At 43.3% G+C, this 25223-nt stretch overlaps 1 protein-coding gene across 6 annotated transcripts in view; it reads right to left on the bottom strand.

Annotated features, from left to right (window-relative positions):
- Positions 1-25223, bottom strand: part of gramd1bb (GRAM domain containing 1Bb) — a 73096-nt gene that overhangs the window by 3234 nt on the left and 44639 nt on the right. For 2 of the 6 annotated variants that reach the window (XM_030107749.1, XM_030107747.1), the window contains 15 exons: positions 18801-19011; positions 12315-12335; positions 6054-6138; positions 4907-5010; positions 4703-4798; positions 3961-4041; positions 3716-3831; positions 2622-2775; positions 2345-2534; positions 2070-2213; positions 1837-1955; positions 1596-1738; positions 1364-1467; positions 937-1243; positions 464-571 (listed from right to left, as the gene is read on the bottom strand). In XM_030107749.1, the coding sequence (XP_029963609.1) occupies positions 464-571; positions 937-1243; positions 1364-1467; positions 1596-1738; positions 1837-1955; positions 2070-2213; positions 2345-2534; positions 2622-2775; positions 3716-3831; positions 3961-4041; positions 4703-4798; positions 4907-5010; positions 6054-6138; positions 12315-12335; positions 18801-19011 (1983 nt within the window). Of the gene's footprint in view, positions 1-463; positions 572-731; positions 744-936; positions 1244-1363; positions 1468-1595; positions 1739-1836; positions 1956-2069; positions 2214-2344; positions 2535-2621; positions 2776-3715; positions 3832-3960; positions 4042-4702; positions 4799-4906; positions 5011-6053; positions 6139-11727; positions 11752-12314; positions 12336-14959; positions 14984-16523; positions 16545-18800; positions 19012-25223 lie in introns of all 6 variants that reach the window. The other 4 variants (XM_030107743.1, XM_030107746.1, XM_030107744.1 and 1 more) reach the window with 4 other exon arrangements.

A 25223-nucleotide genomic window follows, 5' to 3' on the forward strand; every position in this document is an offset into this window, starting at 1 on the left:
AATTGTTTCAGTAAGCCCCGAGCTATTCGGGGGTAATTTTAGAAGCTCGGAGTTTTCCTGTCGCACACGTCGGGAGCCATATGGATTTAGTTTAGTTTAGTGCATATGTCTGGCAGGGTGCGTACATGTGCGTGTGTCCGTCTGCAGCCACGTGACGCCGTTTGGTTCAAATGGACAAACCGATCGCAGCAGAGACGGCGCTGGTGTCTCCTCTGAGGTCCATTAACTACATCCAATCTCCAGAACAGTCATTTGTATGGTGAGTGGAGGGCTGTGCCAGATATCTTTAGGTGGTGCACAGTGAAAAGAACAATAAACCAGAGAGAGTAACTATCATCACCTGCTTTGCGGTGGGGCTAAAAGGATTACTAAAAATGTCTGGAACTATTTATTATGCATCTAAACTGGGTGAGTTATTTATCTAATAACGATAATATTGAAGCGTTTAAGCATCTTTGTGTACCTTTCATGAAGCCGCAGTCCCTGCCAGGTAGTTAAGGACTGTGCAGAGTACTCCAGCATCCACAGCTTGTAGAAGAGCATCATGTTGAGGAACACCAGCAGGACCAAGCTGAAGGAGGGAAGGAGACAAAGAGAGTCAGCAAACAGGCCACAAGTCATCGGTAAATGGAAAATTACATACAAATTGCAAAAAAAGGGGCCTGGGGATTTAGTGATATACGCATATATAGTGCTGACAGCTACTTACAAATATATACATATATATATACCTGAGACAGATCCTATGGATGGCAATGAAAGGAAAAGAGAAAGGAGTTACACTCATAAGAACAATAAGATATCTACAAAAAAACTTCTAAAAAAAAAAAAATAAAACACGCAATATTGACATGTGACATAAAGAAGGAACAGATATGCAAACATCCCTCTACGGGTGATGTTGCACATTCGCGTGATCTGCGATGAGCGACGTACACAAAGCTGATGATGAGCAGCAGTTTGGAGACGCTGTAGAGAGCCAGGCCCCCGGGCAGGTGGTGGTGGTGGTGTTCTGGACTCTGGTGTCTGGTCTGCGTGGAGCCTGCCACGTGTTTGATCCGCTGAATCACCTCCTCGTCCGTCGGCGTGGTGACGGGGCTGAGCGCCTCGTCCAGGTGCTGGCTGCGCATGTGGGGCAGCGGCCGCTTCTTCCGCCTCACCGTGGAGTTCTTCACCACCTTGGCCTTCGGAGAGAGCTGGTGGGCCTCTGTTAGGATCTCCTCCAGCTTGGACAACTCCAGCTCTGAGGAAGGAACCACGTCAAACCACTGAGGATTATTATCTTTTCCTCACCTTTGGACCATGATTGACCACTTATAAATCAATCGCAGAATCAAAACAGAAAAATCACGCTGAAACTCACCAAGAATGCGAAAGTTCTCCTCCAATCCGCTCCAGAAGTTTTTCTCGATGAAGCCTTTCACCAGCCCCCATGGCTGTTTCCTGTAGCGCAGCTCTGTTGATACCCTGAAAGTCAGAGAGAAGCCGATCCATTAATCCCTCCTCTATACCACTTAATTCAATTTACGGCTGCAGGGAGCTGGAGTTGATCCAGCACGCTGTGCGTGAAGGCACCGTTCTGAGGTTCTGCTCACCGTAACCGACACTTGTTCTTGGCCACCCTGGTGAGCATGTAGCGGTTGAGAGTGTAGAAGTAGTCGTGGTAGGGCACGTCATGTGTGATGACCTCCGCATCGATGATGTAGCACTCGCTCTCTTGACTGGCTTTGTACAGAGTCTGGGAGAGCGAGGGAAAAAAACAGTGTGTTAAGGGAATGTTAGCTTAAGATGCAAAGGCATTAAGAGACGTTTCTGAGGAAAACGTTTGGACGTCACCTGTGTCTCCGTGACCGTGGCTGTTTTGGGCGCCAGGGGATTGGACAACGAGATGGTGTACAGGATCTCTCTGGTCTGGTTTCCTGCCTCCTCTTTCTTCCAGGGATGGTAAACCACATCTGGGGGGAAAAAAAGATTGACGAATGAATGAACGATTCCTGGAATTATTCCCTTCTTTTGCTTGGGGATTATGAGTTGACTGGATTTCCCACAGAAACATCATCCGCACGGACCTGAGAAGCGTCTCTGCTCCATGAAGTCACTCATGAACTGAGACTCAGTGAAGAGGATGTCGTACAGCTTGTCCACGTTGAACTTGTACACCTCGTTGATATACTGCCGGCCGTTCAGGTCCTCGTGGAAAGCTTGTACCTCACCTACAGGGAACATGAAGAGACGCAAGGTTGGAAAAAAACCCCAAAACAGATAACTGCTCCTACTGTATGTTTGTCCACAGCCATTTAGATTCCAGATTTTATCTCTGATTGCTTCCGCTCCGTGCCCTCACCCTCGTCGTGTGTCTCAGAGGAGTCGCTCAGCTCAGTGGGGATGTCTTCGTTGTCGTTGAAGTCCAGCGACGGAGACGGGACGGGTCCGCCCGGCCCGCTGCTCTCGTTCTTCTCCTCCACCACCAGAGGCACGGCCAGCAGCTCGCCGTCTGGCAGGCAGTCCGCGTACTCTTCAGTCGGGAGGTCAAACTGGGACAGAACGCAGGGCCGGGTTACTTCGCATCAAATGATTAAACCGCGGTCAGTGAGATGAGCGGAGGTGTTGCTGGGGCTCACTGTGATAGGAGGCTCGGGGGCGGGGATGGCGCTGTTTGGGACGACCTTCTTGTGCAGCAGAGGCGGGCTCCCTTCAGGCTTGGCATCGGCGCTGCTCTTTGACAAGTTGTCATTGTTGATCTCGTTCTCTTCATTTGGGATTTCCTCACTGAATCTGAAGGTTCCAGAACACAGTTTGCAGAATTTTTATTTGCTTGAGCAGAATTTGACCTGTGCGATGTATCGGGGACTATCATGTTATAAAGTGACAATGAGTCATTAATTACTAATTATCAAAGTCACATCATGAAGATATAGTTATGACTGTAATTAAGACTAATTTAAGGATATTTTTTAGAATCCCCAAGAGCTTTTCTTCACATATCAAGACACAGAAACACCATAAAAACACACAAAGATTGATGCTTGTGATGAATAAAAACCCAACATGGATTAAGTATTTCTCAGTGTGGATGATGAGCACAGCTGCCTCTTACTTTATTTTAGGAAGACTTTTTTAATTAGCTGATAGATATTAAAAGGAGAAATTCTCAATATTTCAGTTGTGGCAGGGAAGAGAAAAATGAGACAATTCCTTCAGGACTCCAGTGTCGACTCTCGTGAGCTCCATTCAAGCTTCGAAGTAAATCTGCGTCAGTCGTCAGATCAGAGACTTTACACAGGAGGGGGAATAACCTTTGTCATTGTACTGTGGGCTTACTGGAGGCTCGACACTCCTAAACTATGACTATTATTGATCTCACAATCCCCCAAAGATGGGAACTGCTGTGGATGGAAGGAGAGACGGCTCAGAGTGAGATTTTCCAGCCCAGCTGCGGCACAGATAAGTTGAAACTAACCTCTTTAAACTGCAGTGCAATTTAGCTGAGAGCCCATTTGAGGAGAGAGGGATGTGAAGTATGTAATTGTGACTTGAAATAAATTACCTGAGAGATGCTGGAGTGAGTGTGCATGCTCATATGTGACTCGACACGTGAGTGCAGCTTATTATAGCTCGCACTGGGTCCAGTAATTATTTTCAGTTTGGCAATTTCAGCCAAAAATGTTTATAGATGTAGCCATAGTGACAGATGCTGCGGCATAACCGGACTCACCCCATGGTGTTGAAGTCGTCATCGGGAGGAACGTAGTCCTCGTCGTCACTGGTGAGACCGAGCTCGTTGCCATAACACTGGTGAACAAAGTGCCACAGTTCTTTGGGGCAGAGGGGCTGTGGGAGAAACAGTCCACAGCATGAGGAGACGTCACACCACAGCTCCTTCCTCGGCATGGTTGAGAAAAATCTTGAATTCACAGGAACGTCTTCTAAAAGATCCACGCTGGGATCAGGTGAGCGTACCTTGTCGAGGAGGGCATTCTGCCACAGTCTGAACATCATCATGTACGTCCTGTCTCGGGCTCCGAACGACGTGAAAAAGTGCTGCAGAGAATGAAAAAGCATAATTTTTTTATAACCTGGTTTTACTCATCCCTAAGACAGGAAAACCCCACAATATTAAGTCATGAAGAGGTTGAATGGGGTCATCTTGCTATGCTTTGACAGTCCTTGTTTTAGAGCATAGTTAAAACCCCTCCAGTCTGTGATTACCTTAAGTAATGGTGAACGGTACTGGCAGTGAATGGAGAGTGATAATTACACACTAACCATTCTCCAGACACTCCTTTGTGAATGAAACATGGCTCCCTCTTGCTGAGAAGAAATGAAATGGCTCTCCTCTTGTAATCGGCAGCCTTAACACCTCCAGTGTCTCTTTACACTCACGGTAATGCCTACTAATGTAAACTGATTGTAAAGCCGATCCGTGGTCATAATGCTGGCTTCCCGCCACCTGCTTTGTCCATTGATGGGGTGTCAAAGACCATTTTGGGGGTGGAAAGCGTTGGAAACAATTATTTGAAACAAGCTCTCAGGAAAACAAACAAGGCTGAAGACAGTTTAGTTTGCTGTTGACGTTTACTGTTTTCTATTGAATTCTATTGGCTTTTATTTACAGCTTTATATGCTTCCATTTTCTGATGCACAGCACTTTAAATTGTCTCACTGAAACGTGCTATCCTGTAATAAATTTGGCTTGCCTCACCTTCTCAGTGTCTGTGCAGACCTGGATGGCATTGGGAATGAGGCGGGCGGTCTTCTCTTTCGTCATCGAGCAGATGTCTTTTAGTCTCACTGTCAGCTGTACGCCAAACACACACAAACATAAATGCATACTGTAACACACACACGACCCGATACTGTCAATAAGAAAAACCGCACCGGAGGAACGGGGAGAGAACAGCCATACCAGTGTTTCCCAGCGGAAGATGTTGCTATAGAAACAGATCCAGTTCTCAGAGAGGTAGAGTCGTCCCTGCAGGAGGATGTCCCGTTGAAGAGCACAGGAGTAGTCTGCCACACAAAACATGCACATAAAACACAGAAGAATGGACAATAACAAAAGCAAAACATAATTCAGATTTGACTTTTGCCCCTCTTGTGTGTAGGAGTTGATGTGAACAGAATTACACAATACCACAAGTCAGGGTCACACACAAAGTTTGATTTTATTGAAGGCATTTCAAACAATAGTGCTATTCATTGGAGAACTGGGAAAACAACCAGGAATTGGCTTATCTTATGACTTTTTATGTTCTTACGATGTTATAACACATTCACCACAGAAAAGGGTGATTTCTCTTGTTTTTCCAACAGAAACAGCCCAATTTATTATAATTTGGATCATGTCAGTAGATGATACCATAATAGCCTCCAAACACTAAAAACTCCAAAGTTTTCCTTCAGTTTTAGAGTGAAAAATGCAACTATATTCAAAAATGTTTTTTTATCTAATGCAGGATTGCAGCAGATTGCAAGCATGTTTGCACAAAGTCACGCTCACGGCATGGCTTTGATTCTAATGCTGAGGTAGCTAGGTGTCACTGCTGCACCACTAATCTCTCAGCTCCAACCATTTTTTTCCATTTCAGTTGCGGTGAACATCTTGATATTTTTATATTGGACCGAACCCCATTGCAAGATTGTGTTGGCGCACAAGCTGCATATTTTCTGCTCCTGTTTTAGTTCATCGTGGGACAGATCAGTTCAACCTTTCTGACGATGTTTTGTAGCAATAATGATCCTATCCCCAGCTTGATTCTGGGCTTGAGTGCTCTTTTAAGATTGGATTGCATGTTCGTGGTGTGTGTTTGGGCTTTCGCTGCCTAAAAAAATAAAACTCCAAGGAGGGGGGGGGGGGGGGGGGGGAGTCAATGAAGTTTCTTTGTTTCTTTCTTGTAAACATTTTAAGCCATTGCATTGCATGATGATGATATTTACATATATCCCCAGGACATATCCAGTGCATGTCTCCTCTTTCCTCTGCTCACATCGATCACGCCTGCACCCCACCAGTCCTCTCACGGCCCCGCTGTGTGCCTGCGGCATCCACTCACCCACAATGAGTCTCTCTGTGTCGGGGAGCTGCTTGAAGAGTTTCCTAAAGTCCTCATTGCGCTGCTTGTACGTCGGGCTCAGCACCTGCAGAAACACACGCACACTTGAAAACGCTCGCCTCCAAAACTCGCCGCTCTCGCAATCGTCACGCTCTCGCCGGTGTTGTGGCTGTCACGCAGCCCGGTGTTATTTGTTTCCACGAGCATGTGAGAGAACCGTGTGAAAACCACCCACAGGTTTGATCAGGATTGCTTCAATCGCACTCCGACTTTCCTTCTGTGGGGGATTTTGACAGGTGTTGGAAATGAGACTAAAGTGAATGGCAAGCAGAGGTATGCAGCCCGAGTTTGTCTGCGAATAAACAGCACGGTAAATAAATCAGCACGGTGCACATCATTCAATACACATGCCGCCATGACAAGAACTCACAATGTAAATCATGAATCACATTATCAGATTTGAACTGCAGAGTTACACTATTTGACAATGAGGCTATTGTTAAGACAGAGTGGGAAGGAAAACCACTGAAAATATAAACAACAGTTCGACGTACAGGGTCAAACCGAGTTTGTCCTATTTAGCTGTGATCGCACATCCACTTTTTCTTGGCCTCGGCTGACTTCATCTTTTACTGAGTGAATCTGATGTATGAAATCTCCAAATGTGCACCAAAGTGAGGGCTGTCGATGTCTGTGCCAGATGCTTTCCTTCAACAGGAAAGCTCCAGGAAACAATAGCTGCCAATATAGTACATGAGAAAAACTGAAAGGGAGGAAAAAGAACATGAATAAACTCCTCTGGATGAGCAGCAGTGGTGGCTAAAAGAGCAGCGCGGTATAAAGCCACATGTGCTTTTCTTGTTGAAGTAATGAGAGTTGTAATAGCGAGAGACTGAGACTCTCGCTCTTTCTCTGGAAATGCGGTAAAGAAAACAACTGGCCTCAAAGCACACGGGTGACATTGCTGTAATCAGCTGCACATCATGATGCTTTTTTCTTCCTCCCTGCCTAATAAACAAACAAACACTCACCTACGCAGGCAGGAAAAAAAAAAAATCACTTATATGGTAACCTGATAAGGAGTCCAAACAAGGGGCCTGTGTGAGCGCCAGAGGATTTCAAAAAGCTATGACTCATAAACAGACCAGTTTTTTTTTTTCTAACTGAGTTTCGGGGAATTACCGCACAACTGTGCTCACAGCAGCAAACAGCAAAGACACATCTCACTACAGCCATGTCGCCCAGCAAACTTCTCCATGTGTGGCTTTCTTCACTTTGCAAGTTGGTCAACTTACTGCAGGGATCTCCTCATTGTCCCACTCGGGGTCCTGCAGATCGGAGGCAGCCCAGCCCCACTCCCAACCCCATTCCCCTCTGGCCGGACCCTGCAGCAGCCACCCTGCCAGCGCCTCATCCAGCTCCAGCACGGCCTCCCACTCCGACATCGTGCAGTCCTCTTCATCCCGCTCCATGTTCACCACGGATAAATGCAAATTTCTTCCCGGAACGCGCCCTCACAGGGCTCCTCTGATGTCCGGAGAGGACTTGTCAGTCACGATGAGGTTTTGAAAAATGCAAGAGGACAGATGAGGAGTCCAGTGGTTTGGCTGCTGCGGTGTCCGCCCCCTGTTTTTGGGAGCTGCTCCCTTTCAGCGCCGAGCAGTGGACACAGCTCACTCCAGCCACATGATCCGCGTCTCGCTCTGTCGTTCTCTGGCTCTCTCTCGCTTCCTTTCACACACAGGGAGAGGAGTTATGGTCGTTGCCCTCTAGTAACCCCGGCCAACAAGTCCTTTATTATCATGCCAGTAGCTTTTTCCTTTTTTTTCCCCTTTGCTTACTCCTCCTCGTAAGTGTGTGTGTGCGTGTGTGTGTGTGTGTGTCTGCTGCTGTCTAGGTCTGAGTGCCTTGTAATCACTCTGTTTACGACGAGAGAAGAATAGATAAAGTTTACTTTGAGGAGGGGAGCGCTAATACACAACGAAGATTCAACCGGAGAGAAAGACGCTGAGGAGACAGAAAATCGGACCCAAGAAATAATGTGTTTGAAATGTGCACGGAGTCCGTTCTGCCGTCGGACTGAGTGATTGAGTTACAGAGAACAGATGTGAGCACAACCTCCAGTTACCTCCGTCTGCAAAACAACCTCATCAATCTTAACAGGGTCTACACGGGGTCGCAAGCCAGAAGCCAAACTGCAGCCTGAAGCCCTCCGACAACCAAACTATCAATTCCTTCAAAAAGTCTCTTCTTATCGGTTCTGTTTATTTTATGAAGAAGAAGCTGTTGGAGGCACTTGGAGGTATGCTGGAGTTTCTCCCTGCTTTGGTATTGAGGTCATTCATGCACTCCTGATACTTGATCACCCTCTGTTACTCCCTGCAGGCAGAATAAGATGCAGAGGTCAGGGCTCCTATTTTAGAAGCCCGCTAAAAAAAAAACGAAGAAAAAGAAGTGCGCACATCCTCCAATTCAAGATATTCCAGAAGCCAAAGAAAAATGTGTGATTGAGCGGTAATGAAAAACACAAATCAGAAGCGTCAGAGTGTCTATGGCCAGAATTCATTGACTCCTGCAGGATGGGCTGAATGTGAAGACCACATGTGTGCCGGAATTCAGCCAAGAGCCCCACCACTCCTCTGCTCCTCTGTTATTTCTTCATCTGAACAAATGCAGACAAGACGATCTGAGGCAGGAAAAACAGAAAACAATCTCCAGTTGATGTATTCCTGTTGAACGTCTCTGAGGCAGCTTTGAAGAGATTTTTCTTTTCTCCCCCGTTTGGTTTCACATCGAGAAGAAACTTGCAGGGTGAATGATTCATTCCTGAAAATGTACCGTTGTGAACATGCTGAAAGTTCCTGTAATTTTTTTCTCTCCAACAATGAAGCAACAAAAAAAAAAAAAAAAAAAGAGCCCATTGTGTCCAGGGTTCAGGTGGCAGTGGCACTCAGGATGAGGCGGGACTGCAGAGACACGGTGCGTATTGATTTGGTTAACGATTAACTGGCTGGACAAACAGCAGGGGATGGAGGAGACTGGCACCGCAAACCTGGGTGTGGTTTTAGTGCAGACTGAAGGACTGTGTGTTCATCCTATTAATAATAACCCCGTATTGTTTTATTGCAGATGTTTTTCATTTAATGCAAAGTGAGGCCCTGAAAGGGCCAGTGGGTACAGTTCAGATGACAAATATGTGGCTCAACTTCTTATTGAGTTTATTTCAAGGTAAAATATGAAATATATCCTTTTAATGGTTAAAATTAGTCCTTTACATTTGATACCATGCTTTTATAAAGACCAGTCACAAGTTGGCCATCCACTAGGCTGATGAGCTTCTTTCAAAACATCCACTCGCCTTCACAATGCCTGCAATACAGATCCAAAAAGCAAAGGAGGAAATGTCACGTTCCACAGTCGTTTTGGTCTCATTAGCCATAAACTTTCAACACAGAATATCTGAAAACCACTGAGAACTATGTCAGTGTGGAGTGAATGTTAAGACATTTTGTAATTTTTGACTTCAACACCTTGTTTATGAGTTTTATCCCCAAAACCAAAGCTTGGATAAGATTTAAAGACTCGACCATCCCGTTACTGGTTACCTTACATGCTTTATTTTCTCTGTTTATGACGTCAATGTTTGCCCTGATTTGACAGTTACTGCAATTATTTTACAATACTACTCAGATGCAATATCTGTGGAAGGTCTGCTATTAATTTTCACTTTATGATCTCTTTTTTCAAACCCCTCCCTGCTCGCCTTTAAATGGCCTTTTGCTTGGTTGCCAATGTCAATAAAGGTTTGTTCCTCATGACTTACCCGGTTAAATAAAGGCTATAAAGTGCATGTGCTTATAATATAAAAAAAGAACATTTACTTATTTCTGAATTCACTAATTGACTGTCAGGACGATTTGTGTGTGTGTGTGTGTGTGTGTGTGTGTGTGTGTGTGTGTGTGTGTGTGTGTTGTATTGACACACCTGGCCCGAGTGAGTAATTCAGGAAGTAGGATGTTATTAGTTCACTGTACTGATAGGAAGCTTCTCCCTTTGAAACGTATTAAAATATAATCAGCGGCTTATGGAACCACAAAGTGAGACAATCAATTCTTCTGAGAACACAGAAAATACTTTTTAGCAGGACTGAATCTGTTTTATTTGGAGTTGTTTCGCGTAAAGATAACATATCATCAGCGTTCTCCTTTATGAGAACTCAACTTTTGGAACGAAGGGTATAAAACATGACGATGTGTGCAGATGATGCCGCTGAAGGCCGGCTGGTCACAGATCAGGTGTGAATATGAGCGCTATATGTCCGTTAGCTGTGATTAGCGTAGTAAAGCAGCATCAGCTTTAGGTTAGCTCTAAGTTCTAACGGTCGGTCAACAGAAGAACTGCGTTAATTTAATTAAGCTTGAGAAATATTCAAGAAGCTGTCAGGACGTTTTGAGTTCGAGCCTGATACGAACACAAGAGCAGTTCTCCATTCTTCACAACATGCATGGAGGTGTCTGCGTTCCTGCGGTGGCGGCCAGACGGGGTCGGTGTCCAGAGGAGGAGGCAAACATGCCACGACCTAAAGCACCATGCTCCATTCTCAAGCCCTGTCCCAAGGCCTTTGTGATGGGTTTGTTGATTTGTTTAGTACAGTGAGACACTCAGGGTGCTTGTTACCACCTGTTGCATGCCAGAAATAGACTTCTGAATGGGGAGCAGCCTTCGACCTCATGACAGGGGGCTTGTAAAGTACAAACTGAGAACAATCTTAATGTCAATCCCATTCTTTTTTTAAATTTAACCCTCCTGTTGCCCTACGACTAAATATGAGGCTATATCCTATAGTGTTCTACAATATTTTCCTGGAAATAACATAGTAGCATGGGCCAGTACATTAAAGAATAAATACATCACTTTGTTTTGACATTTTTAATTAACAATAACATTTTATGCTCATGCAATTCCTATAGAGACTTGCAAATGAAATTTTGAAAATGCATATTTTATTGGAATTATAATTAATCCAGTAAGTGGAAACTGCCTATCAGTATCTATTCAGCTGCTCCTTTTTCACAGGGGGTACAACAGCAAGTCACTTAAATTTAATGTAACTGTTTAAGTATTAAAAGCTAAACATATGTTTAACTTTTCCCTTTTCAATTAAAAAAATCATGGTGGATGCCTACAACTGAGATTTGAAACCATCTCCCCCACACTCAAGATCAAGATCCAGTAGAATGACAGACTATAATAACGCTGCAACATGCAAATGTGACTGTACTTTTATTAAATACATGTCACAAGGTCTGTTTGGACCCATAAGGAAAAATATTACTTGATCAACAGTAGTAGGAGGATAAACTCATCAACACCATGAGAAAATATTTGAGGAATGTCTGGAAATGCCTACAATGCACCGGGTGTTTTTCTTTCAATACAGTTTGTGTGGCTTTGCTCTGAGGTGGTAACAACACCCAGTGAAATCAATGGGTTGACAAAACAGACAAGTGAGATGCTGAAATCCCACCAGTCTGAAAGGAAAAAAACAGAGAGAGAGAGAGAGAGAGAGAGAGAGAGAGAGAGAGAGAGAGAGAGAGAGAGAGAGAGAGAGAGAGAGAGAGAGAGAGAGAGAGAGAGAGAGCCAGGGTTGCACAAGAATACGAGTCATGCTTACTCTCAGGATGTGTTGTCTTTCATGCTGGGGAGAGAGGGGAAGATTGTACACACAGGGAGTAAAGAAAGGGAATAAACGACATAAAAGGGGACAAAGTCGAAAAGAAACCATGTTTTGACACTGAGTGGTGTCAAATTCAACTCTTCCACTTTCATCTGTGCCCAACCTGTAAAGTGATTCAACACATCTGCCGCCTTATTGTGGCTGAAAGCAACTGAGAAGTCAAGAGTAAAGAGCACCAGAGGCCAAATGTAGTGTGAGCATGCCACCTTGTGGCACAGACGCAAACTGCAGCATACTGTTTCTATATTGTCCACAGAAACAAGAGCAGCACAATAATGAAGCGCACATTATTGTGAAGTCTGCTCCACACTTCTGAAACGGCGTTTCTATTTCCCTGCAGTCTGCATTAGAGAAGCCCACCTGTTGCTCTCTTAAGCTCACCATAATCCCACCAGGACCAGTAACCCAATAAGGTTTTGGCGTTTCAGGGTCAAGGATGGCGACCTTTCATCTCACACACACAGACACACACTCACACACACACACATACATACAAACGGGAAATTAAAGCAAGGTTGACTTACGTTGTACCAGCTTTGGCTCTTCTGTGGAAAAAAGAAAAGAGGAAGAGACAGAATGTAAATAACTCTGTGCAACTTGTAGATAATCTGCTTGTGAGCTAATAGAGATGAACAAAGGCGTGAAAGTCGATCAGCCCTCTCATAATGAGTTACAGTGCTGGAGAAATCCGCCTGTACATCACACTGTTTTTCCCCGTGATTGAATTTACAGGAAGTTATACAAACTAGAGACTAAATCGCAAAGGTTTTCATTTAAAGGTGGGTTTGACGCTGAATGAGGTAACACATACTGGTAGCCCACTGATGGAAGCTTTCGAATGTGCAGTGATTGGAAGTGAATGACATTCCTGGGAAATTCACACGCCATGCACGGTTCGTGACGTGTTTCCTGTCGCTCAGCCGGGGCTGCTGGAGCAGAGAAGTGAACATGACAGGCTCAATTTAAATTCTGCTCTGCGTGAAGCAGACATGTGGAACGCTTATGGGAAATGGTGTCCAAAAACATGCCTGTGAGAATCATTAAGGTTAAGTGCTAGTGGCAGGCATGTTTTTTTTTTTTTTTTAAACTTCATTCTAATGCAAATTATTTGAACAGTGGGCTGCAGCCTCCACCCTCACTGTGTTATCTCATTTAGGGTTCAACATTTATTAACTGCACAGCTTTTGACATCGATTATTACTTCAAACAGAGTGAAATTGTCTTTCAGCTTACTGAGTCATTAACCTCGATGATATTGATTTATCTTCAGGATGATGGATCTTTTAAAATGGTTCGTTTAAAGTAAAGGAATGCACTGTATTGTGGGAACTGAAAGTAAGTTCACTCATCACGCACCAACTGCTGCTTCAGCACCGTAGTCATGCTGGGAAATGCGCATTACTGTGGCTGATTTATTATACATTCACTATATGTGAATTATGTTTCTACAGAAAATGTTTTCAATAACATTCCATGTCCATCTGATTCATTTTTTTAAAAGAGCTCTTTATCAGCTGAGATTAATTAGAAGGGGCAATCGGTTATACTTGCAGTTCAAAAACAGCAGAGGGCAGTAGAGGGATTTTCTAATCCTCACTATGACATTATCATATTTTCCAGTCACATGAACATATGCTGCATACATTCACTCTAAAGTCTGAGAGCAAACCCAGAGAGGGAAACATGCAGGTGATCATTCAAAGGGTGAAACAAGGAAGAGGGGCTTCATGGGGAGAAGAAATGGTGTGAAGGCGCACAAAAATAAATAAAGAGAGAAAGAAAAGAAAATAGCATAAATTAAAAAGCATTGCGTAACAGAAGTACAATATTTACATTAAAGCAAAAAATAAGTTAAAGCAATGAATCTTTAAATACTGAGAGCATTATTTTCAGTTTGGAGTTTGTTTTTTTCGCATGATAAACTACAGTTGGAGCCTCTGAGGCAGATCCACGGTCAAACATTTTTAGAAAATCGTGTCCTTTAAAAGCCCACGTTGGTTTGTTTCTCTTCTTTTTTTTCTCCAGGCTGGTCTGAGTTCTGTCGGAGCCTGACAGCGCTGGCCGGTTCTCTGCTCAGGCCCGAGGCCCGGCTGTGACGATAGCCGCGCTAATGTGGGCTAATCTGATTTGAAGGTGACAGAGACACGAGAGAGGAATTACTTTGAGGCCACTGTCTGGAAAAAGTGTGCCTGTATGCGGGCGCCTCCTTTGTGTTTGACTTTTGTGTGGCTGCTGAAGCTGTGAGAGTCACAACACGGCTGATAACAGAAGCAGATTATTGATGCGTTTGGTTGATGCAATGAGGTTTTTAAAACACTGCGACAGACAATGAGAGAAAGAAAGACAAGAAAATGATCAGTCTTGTCTCAGTCTTTGCTGAGTGTTTTGGTGGTTTGAGGCAATATGTGTAATTTTACATACAACTCCATTTCCAGATTGAAATTAGGCAAAGTGCACATAAAAAAACAAAACAAAAAATTTTTACTTAAAGACTATTGTAAAATATTGAATGGCAAAACCAAGTTTCTCGATCATTAGCAAAAAAAAAAAGAAAAAAAAAAGGCATTGAAAATAAAACATTTAGTTTAATCGTTACACACGTTTTTGTGGGTAGGTAAAAGATGAGCTGATGCAACACGGCGGCAAACGTGCTGCTGTTTTTGTAACTTCAAAATTTACAGAATTTTCTGTTTTGTTACGAGGTTTGATACAATGCATTCGATGGATGCCTAAATTATAACAGGTCGCCTGTGGCTTGTTGTGAAGATCTGATGTTGATTCATTGACTGAATATAGGATTTTAATTTCATGCATATGAAGATAATATCAAACCTTTTCTGGAATTCTGTTATATTTAACTCTGAACTGACTTAAATATGAGGGTGTAGGTTGCAAATTCGGCCTCAAACTCAGACTAATTCTCCATCTAAGGCAAATCACAAGTGAAGGTATGATTTCCCACCATCTCAAATGCGAGACTTGAGAAAACTGTTGCCTTTGCGACACTGATTAAGGGAATGGGAAGCACTGCGGAGGACGAGGGGGTCCGACAGGCCGCCAGAGGGGTTTCATATAGTGGCTAACGGCGGGGGTGGAGGGTTGGGGAGGATTTAATGAGGGCCAGCAGGGATTATCAATGGGTCAAATGAAAACAAGAAGAAATGCTTACTTTAATCAGGTTAAGTCTGTCATACTGAAAGAAAATTAAAGAGAAAACAAAATGTTAACCAAAGCAGCGAGCAACATGAACATAGAAAGAAATGGGAAAGAGAGAGAGAGATAAATAAGATGATGAAGACTCAAAAGCAGAGAGAAAAACCACCAGAAGGACCAACTTTGAAAAAGTTGCATCCCAAATAAATTCAACTCTCCATCTTAGTGATGCATAACAAGCTTGACTGATATCTTCTGAAACCGCTGTCCTCATTATCTCTCTACGTCTTTGTGGAGCCGCACGGCGTGACTGATTTTGCAGAATCTGCTCTTTCATCTGGATCGCATTGGGGTTGGGGCGGTCAAGCTCACGTTGCCGGGATAACCTCACGCCCCGTCTGGTGGTCATGTGACCACTGCGGACCGCAGAGACTCGTGTGAGGTTATTGCGCTGGGGCGTGGGGAGGGCAGGAGCCGGGATGATGGCACAGAAAGAGCCGGTGATGTAATCAACTAGTGTCTGCATGTGGATGTGCAAAAAAAAAAAAAAAAAAGCAGATTGCACAGCATCATGAGGAAACTGTTTCATCCTCTGAGTATTTCACCGTCTGTCCTATTTTCTTTTGTTCTTTAGCCTCTGTCTATTTAACTTTGACACGAATAAGCCTTTAAACAAAGCTATATTGATCCTACATGCTCTGCCTGCGCAAAGAAAAGTAGGATGAGAAGCAGGGAATCAGACGGATGAAGAGATGGGAGAGGCGACGCACTAAAACGTGACACCAGTCTACAGAGCGCTTGCTTGGATGCCAACAGGCGGGGAGATGGAGTCTGACAAAGAGGTAGAAATCTGTCATGTGAGGACAGAATCTGCTCGTATCAAGGTCTCGTTCTGGAACTGTGGATATCTCAATACCTCCGCTGCAGGGCTATTAAAGTCTCCAGAATAGCATATAAAAGGTATCACAGAAGATATAATGTTAGAGCTCTGTGTGCAGAGGAAGAGGGAGACACCACGGAGTTTACATGATAACTTGACAATATTGAATTTACTCTGGAATTTTTTTTTTTTTTTTTGCTAAAATGAGGAACTTTTTCATTATCTCTTCAAAAGAAATGTGTGCATGAGTGTATCATTTTGCTTTTGTCAACTTTTAAAGACGAAAAACTATTACATGTCATGTTTTGACATTTAAATGCAGCGTACAAAAGCCAGCAAAAATACAAATATTGGAAAAAGTACATTATGGGGAATTGGCTTCATATCATGGGAGGAGTAAAGGGAGGTTAAGGGCAACAGAGGGGGGAACCAAGGGAGGTCAGTGGGGTTGCTTTGGAGCTGTTGGTTGTAAGAAATATCTGCCTTCTGACAGTTTTTGGTACAGATGGGGCTTGTGAGTTTTGAGTGTGCACGGGGGGTTGGGAGGGTGTAGGTGGGCTGGGTGGGCAAGTCGAAGCATTCCAAATGGGGCTGGAACATTTCCACAGAGCAGCTCACAAGACAGGAGGTTGTTGCAGGGCGGGGGAAAGGTGGGCACAGAAATACTGGGAGGAACAGAAAAAAAAATAGTAATGCTTACTTTGGAAAGTCGCTTGTGAGACTAGCATGCAATCAGGAGAAGAACAAAGAAAAATCAGATAGAAAAACAAAACGACAAAGTAAAAGAAAAAAAAAGAAGAAAGAAAATCAACTGCAAGGAAGAAACAGCTGAAAGTACAAACAGAAGAGCTGAACAGTCATTATCAGATGGCAACACGTTATCAATATGGCATGTAGCAGCGACGGCGGCAGCAGCAGCAGCAGAGAGAGAAGACGTGCACGCTGTGGTGTGGAGAAACCAAAGAAATGATTCCAGAGACACAAAACAAAGTGGTTTCAGAAGAGGCAGATGAGGACAGGATGAGGAGGTAAATAACGAGGGGGTGGTGTGGTGGCATCTCTGATGTTTTTTCAATGCTTCTCCTGCAAGATAACCTGACATCTACCACGCCAGGTCATCTTGACCGTCAGATTATTCCACCTGCTGCGCCTCACTGAAAGCTCTCTGGCACCTCCTGCAGGGGAGCGCCACCTCACGTTTTAAAAACAACGGACGGAGGCCAGATGAAGCCAGGGCTTTTGTGTCTCTTCATTTCCAGGCACAGTTTTTGTTGTTCTGGCTATCGCTGCATGCAGTCGTAAGATACACACAGACAGGCAGGAGGTATTCATGGGAATGATCTTCACTGGAAATGCTTTTTTTTGTACTTTGTTGACAAGGGATTTTAAACATGGCTTCAGCCCGTACTACAGGCACTTGTTTGACAAATCTCGCAGCTGCCCTTTTGTTGATGCACTACAGAGCTATGAGACACAAATGGGGTTCCCCAGTTGAGTCATAACAACTTAAAAGTCTAAACCTTTCTTAAAATGGAGAAAACAAATTTTAGTATGAGTCCCAAAGACTAAATTAATATTAATTTCTATGTTTCTGTTTCCAAAGACATCTTTAATTTCCCAAATCAGCCTGTGGTTGTGTGTGCGAGTGTGTGAGGCTGTATGTAATGAGTTGGCGGTCAGTTCAGGGTGAAATCTGCCTTTGCACCGTCAGGTCCAGCCCTCTTCCATCATGATTTGGATAAAGCACGACAAGAAGATGGATAGAAACTGTCATCTTAACTCAATTTTTAAGCTTTCTGAATTCATCTCTTAAAAAAGAGCAGAAGCAAAATCAGCCTAACTTTAAGTAAACATGCTTAACATGTACAGGGGACTGTTACTTCTTTATTACAGCAGTGCAATCCAACTCTCTAGTGCACAACTGCAGTTTCTGTCAATCGATTGTACGAGATATATATGGGTTCAGGGACTGTGGAGAAAATGATATGTAAAAATAAAAAGCTAGCATGGAGAAGAGAGTGCATTCTCTCCAGAGAGAAGGGGGAGGGGATGGGGGAAGGGAGGGGGAGCAGTAGTTACAGCTCATTAGTCACACACCAAGTCAATAACCAATCATAACACACACATCACTACACTCTGGAGAGAAAAGTAATAAAGTCGGACCGATTCTGACGCAGTTACAGTATGTGCCGGCAGCTAATGAAAAGCTAAGGGTTTACATATCATCACGAGTGTCAAGGAGTCACTGAGTTCATTCAGACTATAGAGGATGCTGTGTAGGATGACTGGGAAAAAAAAAAAAAAAAAGCTTCACTAAAATAAAAAAAAGAAGTAATTTCTATCGTCTACAAGAATGTGATATTTTTACATCACATAAACATGTGGGATTTATTAACCTGACTAAACCCTTACCTACATTTTAAAGTACAGCATGTAAAATGTAAATAAAGCCACTTCTGAGTGTTGGAGTGGGGATCAGGAGTCTCTGGGGCGTCCAGTCTGACCTCTGTGTCTCACAGTTTTGGTGAATAGTTGTTGGCAATCATGATGAGCTTCAGTTCGTACTGAATTAATTGCTCTTGCACTTTTTTTCTCCTCTCCTGTTGAACAGAGGACAAACTCAAAGCTCCAAAGACTCACTAAACCACCTAGTGGTGAAATATGGTATTGCAGAATTGTCAATGGGATTGAGTCCATTAAGGTTGCTAACATGAGCGGATATCACTGCATCACACAAACACACATCATTGACTTGGTGTCTTAATTTCATTACTCATTGTGTTTGGTCGTATTTGAGTTCTTGAAAACATTCCATATATTTGGGAAACCAAAGCAAAAGCTCCCCCGTTGCATATTTGTGTAAAGAATTCTGTTTTTTGAGCTCAAAATGCGCTTATACTTGGCTGAAAGTGCGCTGGATTTAGGCTTGAATAAGAAGAGTTGAAGAGCTGATAAGGAGCATCCGCCGCTCACTCACCTTCGAGTTCTTCCCCCCGCTTCGCGCTGACTGCAGGGAGTACGTTCTCTGGACAACCTGTTCGGGCGTGGAGGGGGACTTGTCAGAAGAGTGGTCCGAACCCTTCTCCACCATGTTCTCTCCCTCCTGGCTCTGTGGTGTGGGAGAGCGCGAGCGTTTACGCAGGACTGGCGAGCAGGCAGGTGTGCTCTTGTTTGAGTTACTGGCAGTGCTGAAGAAGAGAGCAGAGAGAGAACAAAGGATGTGAGAATCGATTAATATGTTTCCACAATGCAATTAAAATGTAGTTGTGTGTGGGCAGCAGCACAACTTGCTTTTTCCTTGGACTTACATCACTCGAGGCTTAACAGACTTCGAGCACAATGCGATAAAGTGGCTAATGACAGCTAAGCTAATATGGGAACTCGACATCAACCACAACAACAACAACAACAGCCGCGGAGAGGAAAACAAATGCGGCCACACACAAGACCTGAGGATTTTCTCACTAATGCGGTACTTTAAAAGTGACAGGCAAGTGGCTGTGTGTGTATTTTTAGCTCATTTTCTGGCCATTTGAGACATGTGCTGATTTTTTTTCCCCCCAATGGGAATCTAAAGCAGTTCTTATAACTGTTAAAATGAGTGAAAGCTCCTTGGAAAATAATGTCAAGAGGAAAGCATGAATCTGCCATAAAAATAAATGACTTATTATGTGCTGTGATCTTAAATCGAGGAACATGCTGACTTCTGTTTGTCGGAGATAGAGTCGATCTATCCATCGTGCGCTAGGTTCCTATCAGGTCATCCATAACTACACACTTGTTTCTTAACACACGTACAAGCGGCTAAGCAAAGAAGCCTCCTCCTCACAGACAGAAGCTGACAAAAGGCCCTGTAAGTGATCCGTGTGACAGCGCGCCTGCCAGGCTCGGTTACTTGACATGGCGTTATGCAAGCCATTACGTCACTGTCAACCGATGGCCGCCATTAGTGGCCATGAATTACTGATCTACTGTTACACTCAGGAGTCCAATCCTGCTCGGAGGCCTGGATCGAAGCGGAAAGCATTGACGCCGCCTGGCCGACTGTCACTGCGGCCTGGACCAATGGCTGGTGGATTTAAAAAAAAAAAAAAAAAAAAGGAGACATCCAGTAAAAACACATCTCTTTAATGCAGGGGGATGGAAAAATGCACATCTGTTATGTTATGGTGCTGTTGACATCAATTTATATGATTATCTGCTGTTCGGTGGATCATCACTGTGAGGACTGGTGTCTGCTGACATGATTAAATTTGTGGATGGTCTCTCTTTTCAAAGCCAACGATCGTTTCACATTCAAAGTTGGAGGCAAACGTCATCCTCCTCAAACCACCCATCTCTACATCTGTGGAATGAGCGGCGTTTTGTTTATGAACGTCTGAATTAACATCCACATGAATATATTCCTGTCAAACACATGCTGCATTGCGTTTTGCAAGTGTTATCTCAGGGACGGCTGCCGTAGCGAACACTGCGGGACGCCTCCAGGCCCACCTGTTCACAGAGCACCGACGACGCACAACAGCCAGACTTTGGCTCACACGTGCACAGAGCACAGCTATTGTGCTCAGCGCTGCTGGTTGACAGGAAAACCAACACAGAGCTGGAGAGGTTCCTGCTCCATTCCTGACAGGGAGCAGAAAAAAAAGAACAACTCCATCAAGCAGACAGATCTCACACTGTGATCACAGCAGCAAAGGATGGAGTTTTTTTCACTGCGCCAACAGGCTTGGTACATCACAAGTACATATGTACAGTTTCCTTGTATCCCTGCATTTTTTACAGTCTTTCTACAGAAAAGAGAAGCTCGTGATTGTAAAATGCCGTAAACATGGTTGAATTTATGTCTGTTGTGGTTTTGTGACGACAACCTAAAACTCATTGTAACTCTACACATAAACGAAATAAAGCTATTGGAACAATTGGGTAATTTCAAAGATGATATTCAAAATATTGGCAGGGCAATTAAAAGAAAAATAAAAAAAAAAATCCTAATATTTTTCTCACAGAGGTTTAAGTCTTTCATTTTGAATTTGAAGAAGGTGAATATACACAGCATGGAAACAGTTTCACAGCTCGAACAGCCTTTTACGACATGTTGATATCACCAGCAGCATGTCGACAGGTCAACTCAATATATGATATGATGTGGACTTTTCTCAGGGTCACGGTGGGTTCTTGCTAGAGACAGCAAATGAACACACTGAACTCATTCATTTATGGTTCAAACACAGTTTGCAAGAACAGAAACAGCCTACTTTCATTGTATTTCCTAAAAATAACATTGTTTTGAAATATTACCTGTGCAAGTGCGGAGCAAAAATGTATTTTGTTTTCCAGTTCATTCGTCAGTCATACAGGATATGTCTTATTTTAAAACCATTTATAAGTTAAGCACATCAGAAATACACTACAGAGTCTTAAACAATGACAGGTACTTGTATGGCATGAAGGACAAAATTTAAATTTGTTTAAAATATTTAAGTCTCACCAGGTTGCAAAGCAAATTTGAGCTACAGTGAGGTCAGTTCATCAGTTCTTCCGCAATGTAGCCCAAGACCAACCGTGAACAGTTGCCGTTGGGAAATGTGATATGGTCAGAGGTCCTGTGATCCTCACGGACACAACAACTAAATATTAGACAGTATAGAGGACTGCTGAGATATCCACAGGAACTGATGTGTACGAGGCTTTCTGCTTCCCTTTTACCTATAGGTTTAACTCTGTTGGCGTGAAGCAAGTGTGTGTGTGTGTGTGTGTGTGTGTGTGTGTGTGTGTGTGTGTGTGTGTGTGTGTGTGTGTTCTTGTATTTCTATCCTTGTCGGGGCCAAATGTCCCCACAAGGATAGCAAAACGTGGAGCGACGTGCCTTGTGGGGACCTTTTTCCGGTCCTAAGTAGGAGAAACAGTGTTTTCTTGACCATGTTGTTGTTACTGAAAAAAGTAAAAGTGCAAAAACATTTCTTTAGGGTTAGGCTTTGTTGTGGTGTGGGTTAGGGTTAGGGTAAGGGTCAGGGTTAGGGGCTAGACATGAATGGGAGTCAATGGACGGTCCCCACAAGGATAGAAATACGAGACTGTGTGTGTGTGTGTGTGTGTGTGTGTGTGTGTGTGTGTGTGTGCACAGGCCACACTTTCTGTTCACACTAAGAAATCTGATGGAGAAACTTTTGGTGTTGACTGCTTTAGCTGAACTTGTGAAACAAGATAATGTTGAGTTTTGCGATATGACGTGTGGTGATGTGCTGGAAGATTTGATCTTCTAAACGAAGCTGTGCCCTTTGTTTTGTCCCAAATTTAAAGCAGCTGTGACTGCACTGCATCTCCCTTTTTGACCGTGTCTGCAGCTCCCACCGGCAGAATTTCAGAAGCTTAATTTCCTTTGAATTTTGAGCATCTGACTTCTGCCCTGTAGTCACCGGCTTTGAAATACTCAGATTTGAAGGTATTTTGGAGAACGCATCATGATTAATGGCAGGTTTCTCTATATTCAGTTCTTCCATTCTGTCACGATAAATATATAGAACCTGAGAGCACATTATGTGGAAACAATTTATCTTTTGTGACATTTTTAATGCAATGAATTTAGCATATATTGTCCAGCCACATAAAAATCAATTTGTCAAAGTTGTAGAATTTTCTGAAATATCCTCAACAATACCTGGGACAGAAATCTGTTTAAACTCTTGGCAAATTAGGTTAATGTAACTATTTGCCAAGAGGCAAATGTCTTTGTACATAATTCTGTTACATTGATCAGAGCATAAAAGAAGCAAAAAAAAAAAAAAAAAAACCTTCAGATACCCAAATAATAAAGTCTTTATTACTACACAAAAATGTTGCTTGTGATTATAAACAATAGCGAACTAAGAAACAGAGGAAATGAGGCTTGTTCTCACTTTGGGAAATGACAGGCTGTGTCTGTTTCTGAAAAGAAGACTTTTCAGCAGAAGAGGGATTCAGCGATCACCTCTCCATTCCAGACATATTCCAGTAAACAATGGAGTGACGGCTCCATCATCAACATATGAATGACTGAACCCGATCAGTCATTCACACTCTGCAGTTTGCTCTGTGAACCAGCGTGGTAACGTGTGGAGCGAGCGAACACGCAGCTGACGCCGGCGAGAAGAGGAGCAGACAATAGCATCCATCACAGGCGCTTTGTCGGGAAGCGCTTCATGAAACACGACACGGAGACACAAAACCAGAGTACCTGTCAGACCATTATCTCTGGACAGCGACGCTCAGGAAATCCACTGAATGATGAACACTGAGTTCAGACATCAGTGGAGCGACAATAGCGTCAGCACAGAAACGTGGCGCTGCAAACCTGCCACACTGTGAGCAATGTGTGAGTTTTCTCATTGCTGCACGCTGTTGATGTGGCATATTGCTGAAGCTAAAGAGCAGTTTGTGGACCAATATAATGTTGATACATTTTAACAACTTAAAAGTATGCTGATATGCAAGAAGTTATTTTGTTCATTTGTCTTCATACTACTGGTTTAATTAAAAAAAAAAAAGAAAATTAATTTGAAGCAACAAAGTTTAACTAAAAGCAAACAAAGCGCTGTAAGACCTATAAGCGTTTTTTTTTTTTTTTTTTTTTTTTTTTAACAAAACAGACGTTTTTCCATGTTCTATTCTGGTTTATTCAACTGAATGTCATGGGGTTCTGGAGCTGATCCCAACTATTGGTGAAGACCCGGTACATCAGACACTCACACTCATACCTGCTGATGACTTTGGAGTCACATCAAATGCATGATTTTTAACTGAAGAAACTGGAGTACCTCAAGATAACCCCACACACACCTACAAAACATACAAAATCCACAAAGAAAGGTCCATAATATAACCATATATATAATATATATGCATATAATATAACCACAAGTGACAATTTCTGATTGTTTTGGCTTCAATGATGCATCTTTTTTAATCATTCTCCAAGACATTCCTTTTTATGGATTTATCCACAGTTAACTAGAAAATCCACAATGATGAACTACACTGTGAGAAAGGCAGAGAGTGTATTATGATGAGACACCTAAACCAATAGATGCAATATTCAACACAGGCTTTTATTTAAGGGTCACATGTAACTGTAAAAGGTCATTTGAAAGAATATCTGCTGAGCAGCCAAACAGCTCACATAATCTGCTCCGTTATATTCATTAAGCCACATGTGTTTACCTACTGAGACAAACTGTACACAGAGAGAGAGTAGCAGACAATTTAACAATTAAAAAGTCACGTCCCGCGGAGCGCCACCCACATGACAGTAACGCTCAAGTAAAGCTCAGCTCAGACTGAACATCGCTATAGCAACAGTGAACAGAGAGAGTGGTTTAAATATTCAATGTGTGTGACTAAATATAGTCGACCAGCTCTGCTCAGATGCCGTCTGAGCGGGAAATACAGCAGGGAGCCGGTGTGGCAGACGATGCTTCATGACCCATCTGCACTCGGTTATTACACGAGTCATGATGAGCCGACACGTCAACGCCAAGATGCAAGAGTTATTACTGATCCGCCAGTATCACAATAAAGAGGTGGATTTACTACAGAGCTGAGTGATGCGCTGTAAACATGTGGCGGATTAGATTTTTCAGTATTGAAATTGAGACAAAATCTAATGCAGCATTTAAAAAAAAAAAGTATGACAACATTTTTGATTTGCACTGTTCTTGAGTTCACTGTAAAGAAACCAAAAATCATTTTGCCACAAATTAAGAGGTTTTCGGATGGTTAAACAGGATGGCTTTATTAATAAAACATCCATATCTACAATTTGTGAACTGCACAACAGCATGTTCATTAGCATACTGTACACGGGCGACGGCTCCCAGAGGCACAAATACTGAACTCATCTGCATTACAGCGCTGTTCACAGACCGAGCACTGACTTCAAGGTGCTCATCACAGAGGATCCCAACATGTCACAGCCATTCAAAGTAGGTCAAGTTCTTACATACACAGTCACAGAGAAAAATGAAAGAGAAACAAGCCCGCTGTTTGCACCACTTTGTTGCAGTCTTTTCTTTAAATAAGCTCTAAAGCTCTAAATCCAACTGGCTCAAGCTGTCCAAAGGTTTCGCTTCACAATGGAACAGAGTTCCGGGCCTTTCCGAGGGCCCCACTTGTTTTCACAGTTTTGCTGACCCTGGAAAATACCCATCTGGCAGTGGCCCTTTAGCCCCGCTCGCTTTGAAAAGACCATGAGGAGCTCCACGCTCACCAGCGCGCACTGCGCATGCACCCCAGCAGGACGACGCCTACCGTGCACATAAGCAGATGTAAACACGGGAACACGTACGCCCTCGCACTGCAGAAATACCTGGCTGCGCTCTCGCTCTCTTTCATTAAGGAGATAAAATTAGCAACATCACACACG

Source organism: Salarias fasciatus, chromosome 14 (genome assembly GCF_902148845.1).
Source record: "Salarias fasciatus chromosome 14, fSalaFa1.1, whole genome shotgun sequence".
Classification (NCBI taxonomy): Eukaryota; Metazoa; Chordata; class Actinopteri; order Blenniiformes; family Blenniidae; genus Salarias; species Salarias fasciatus.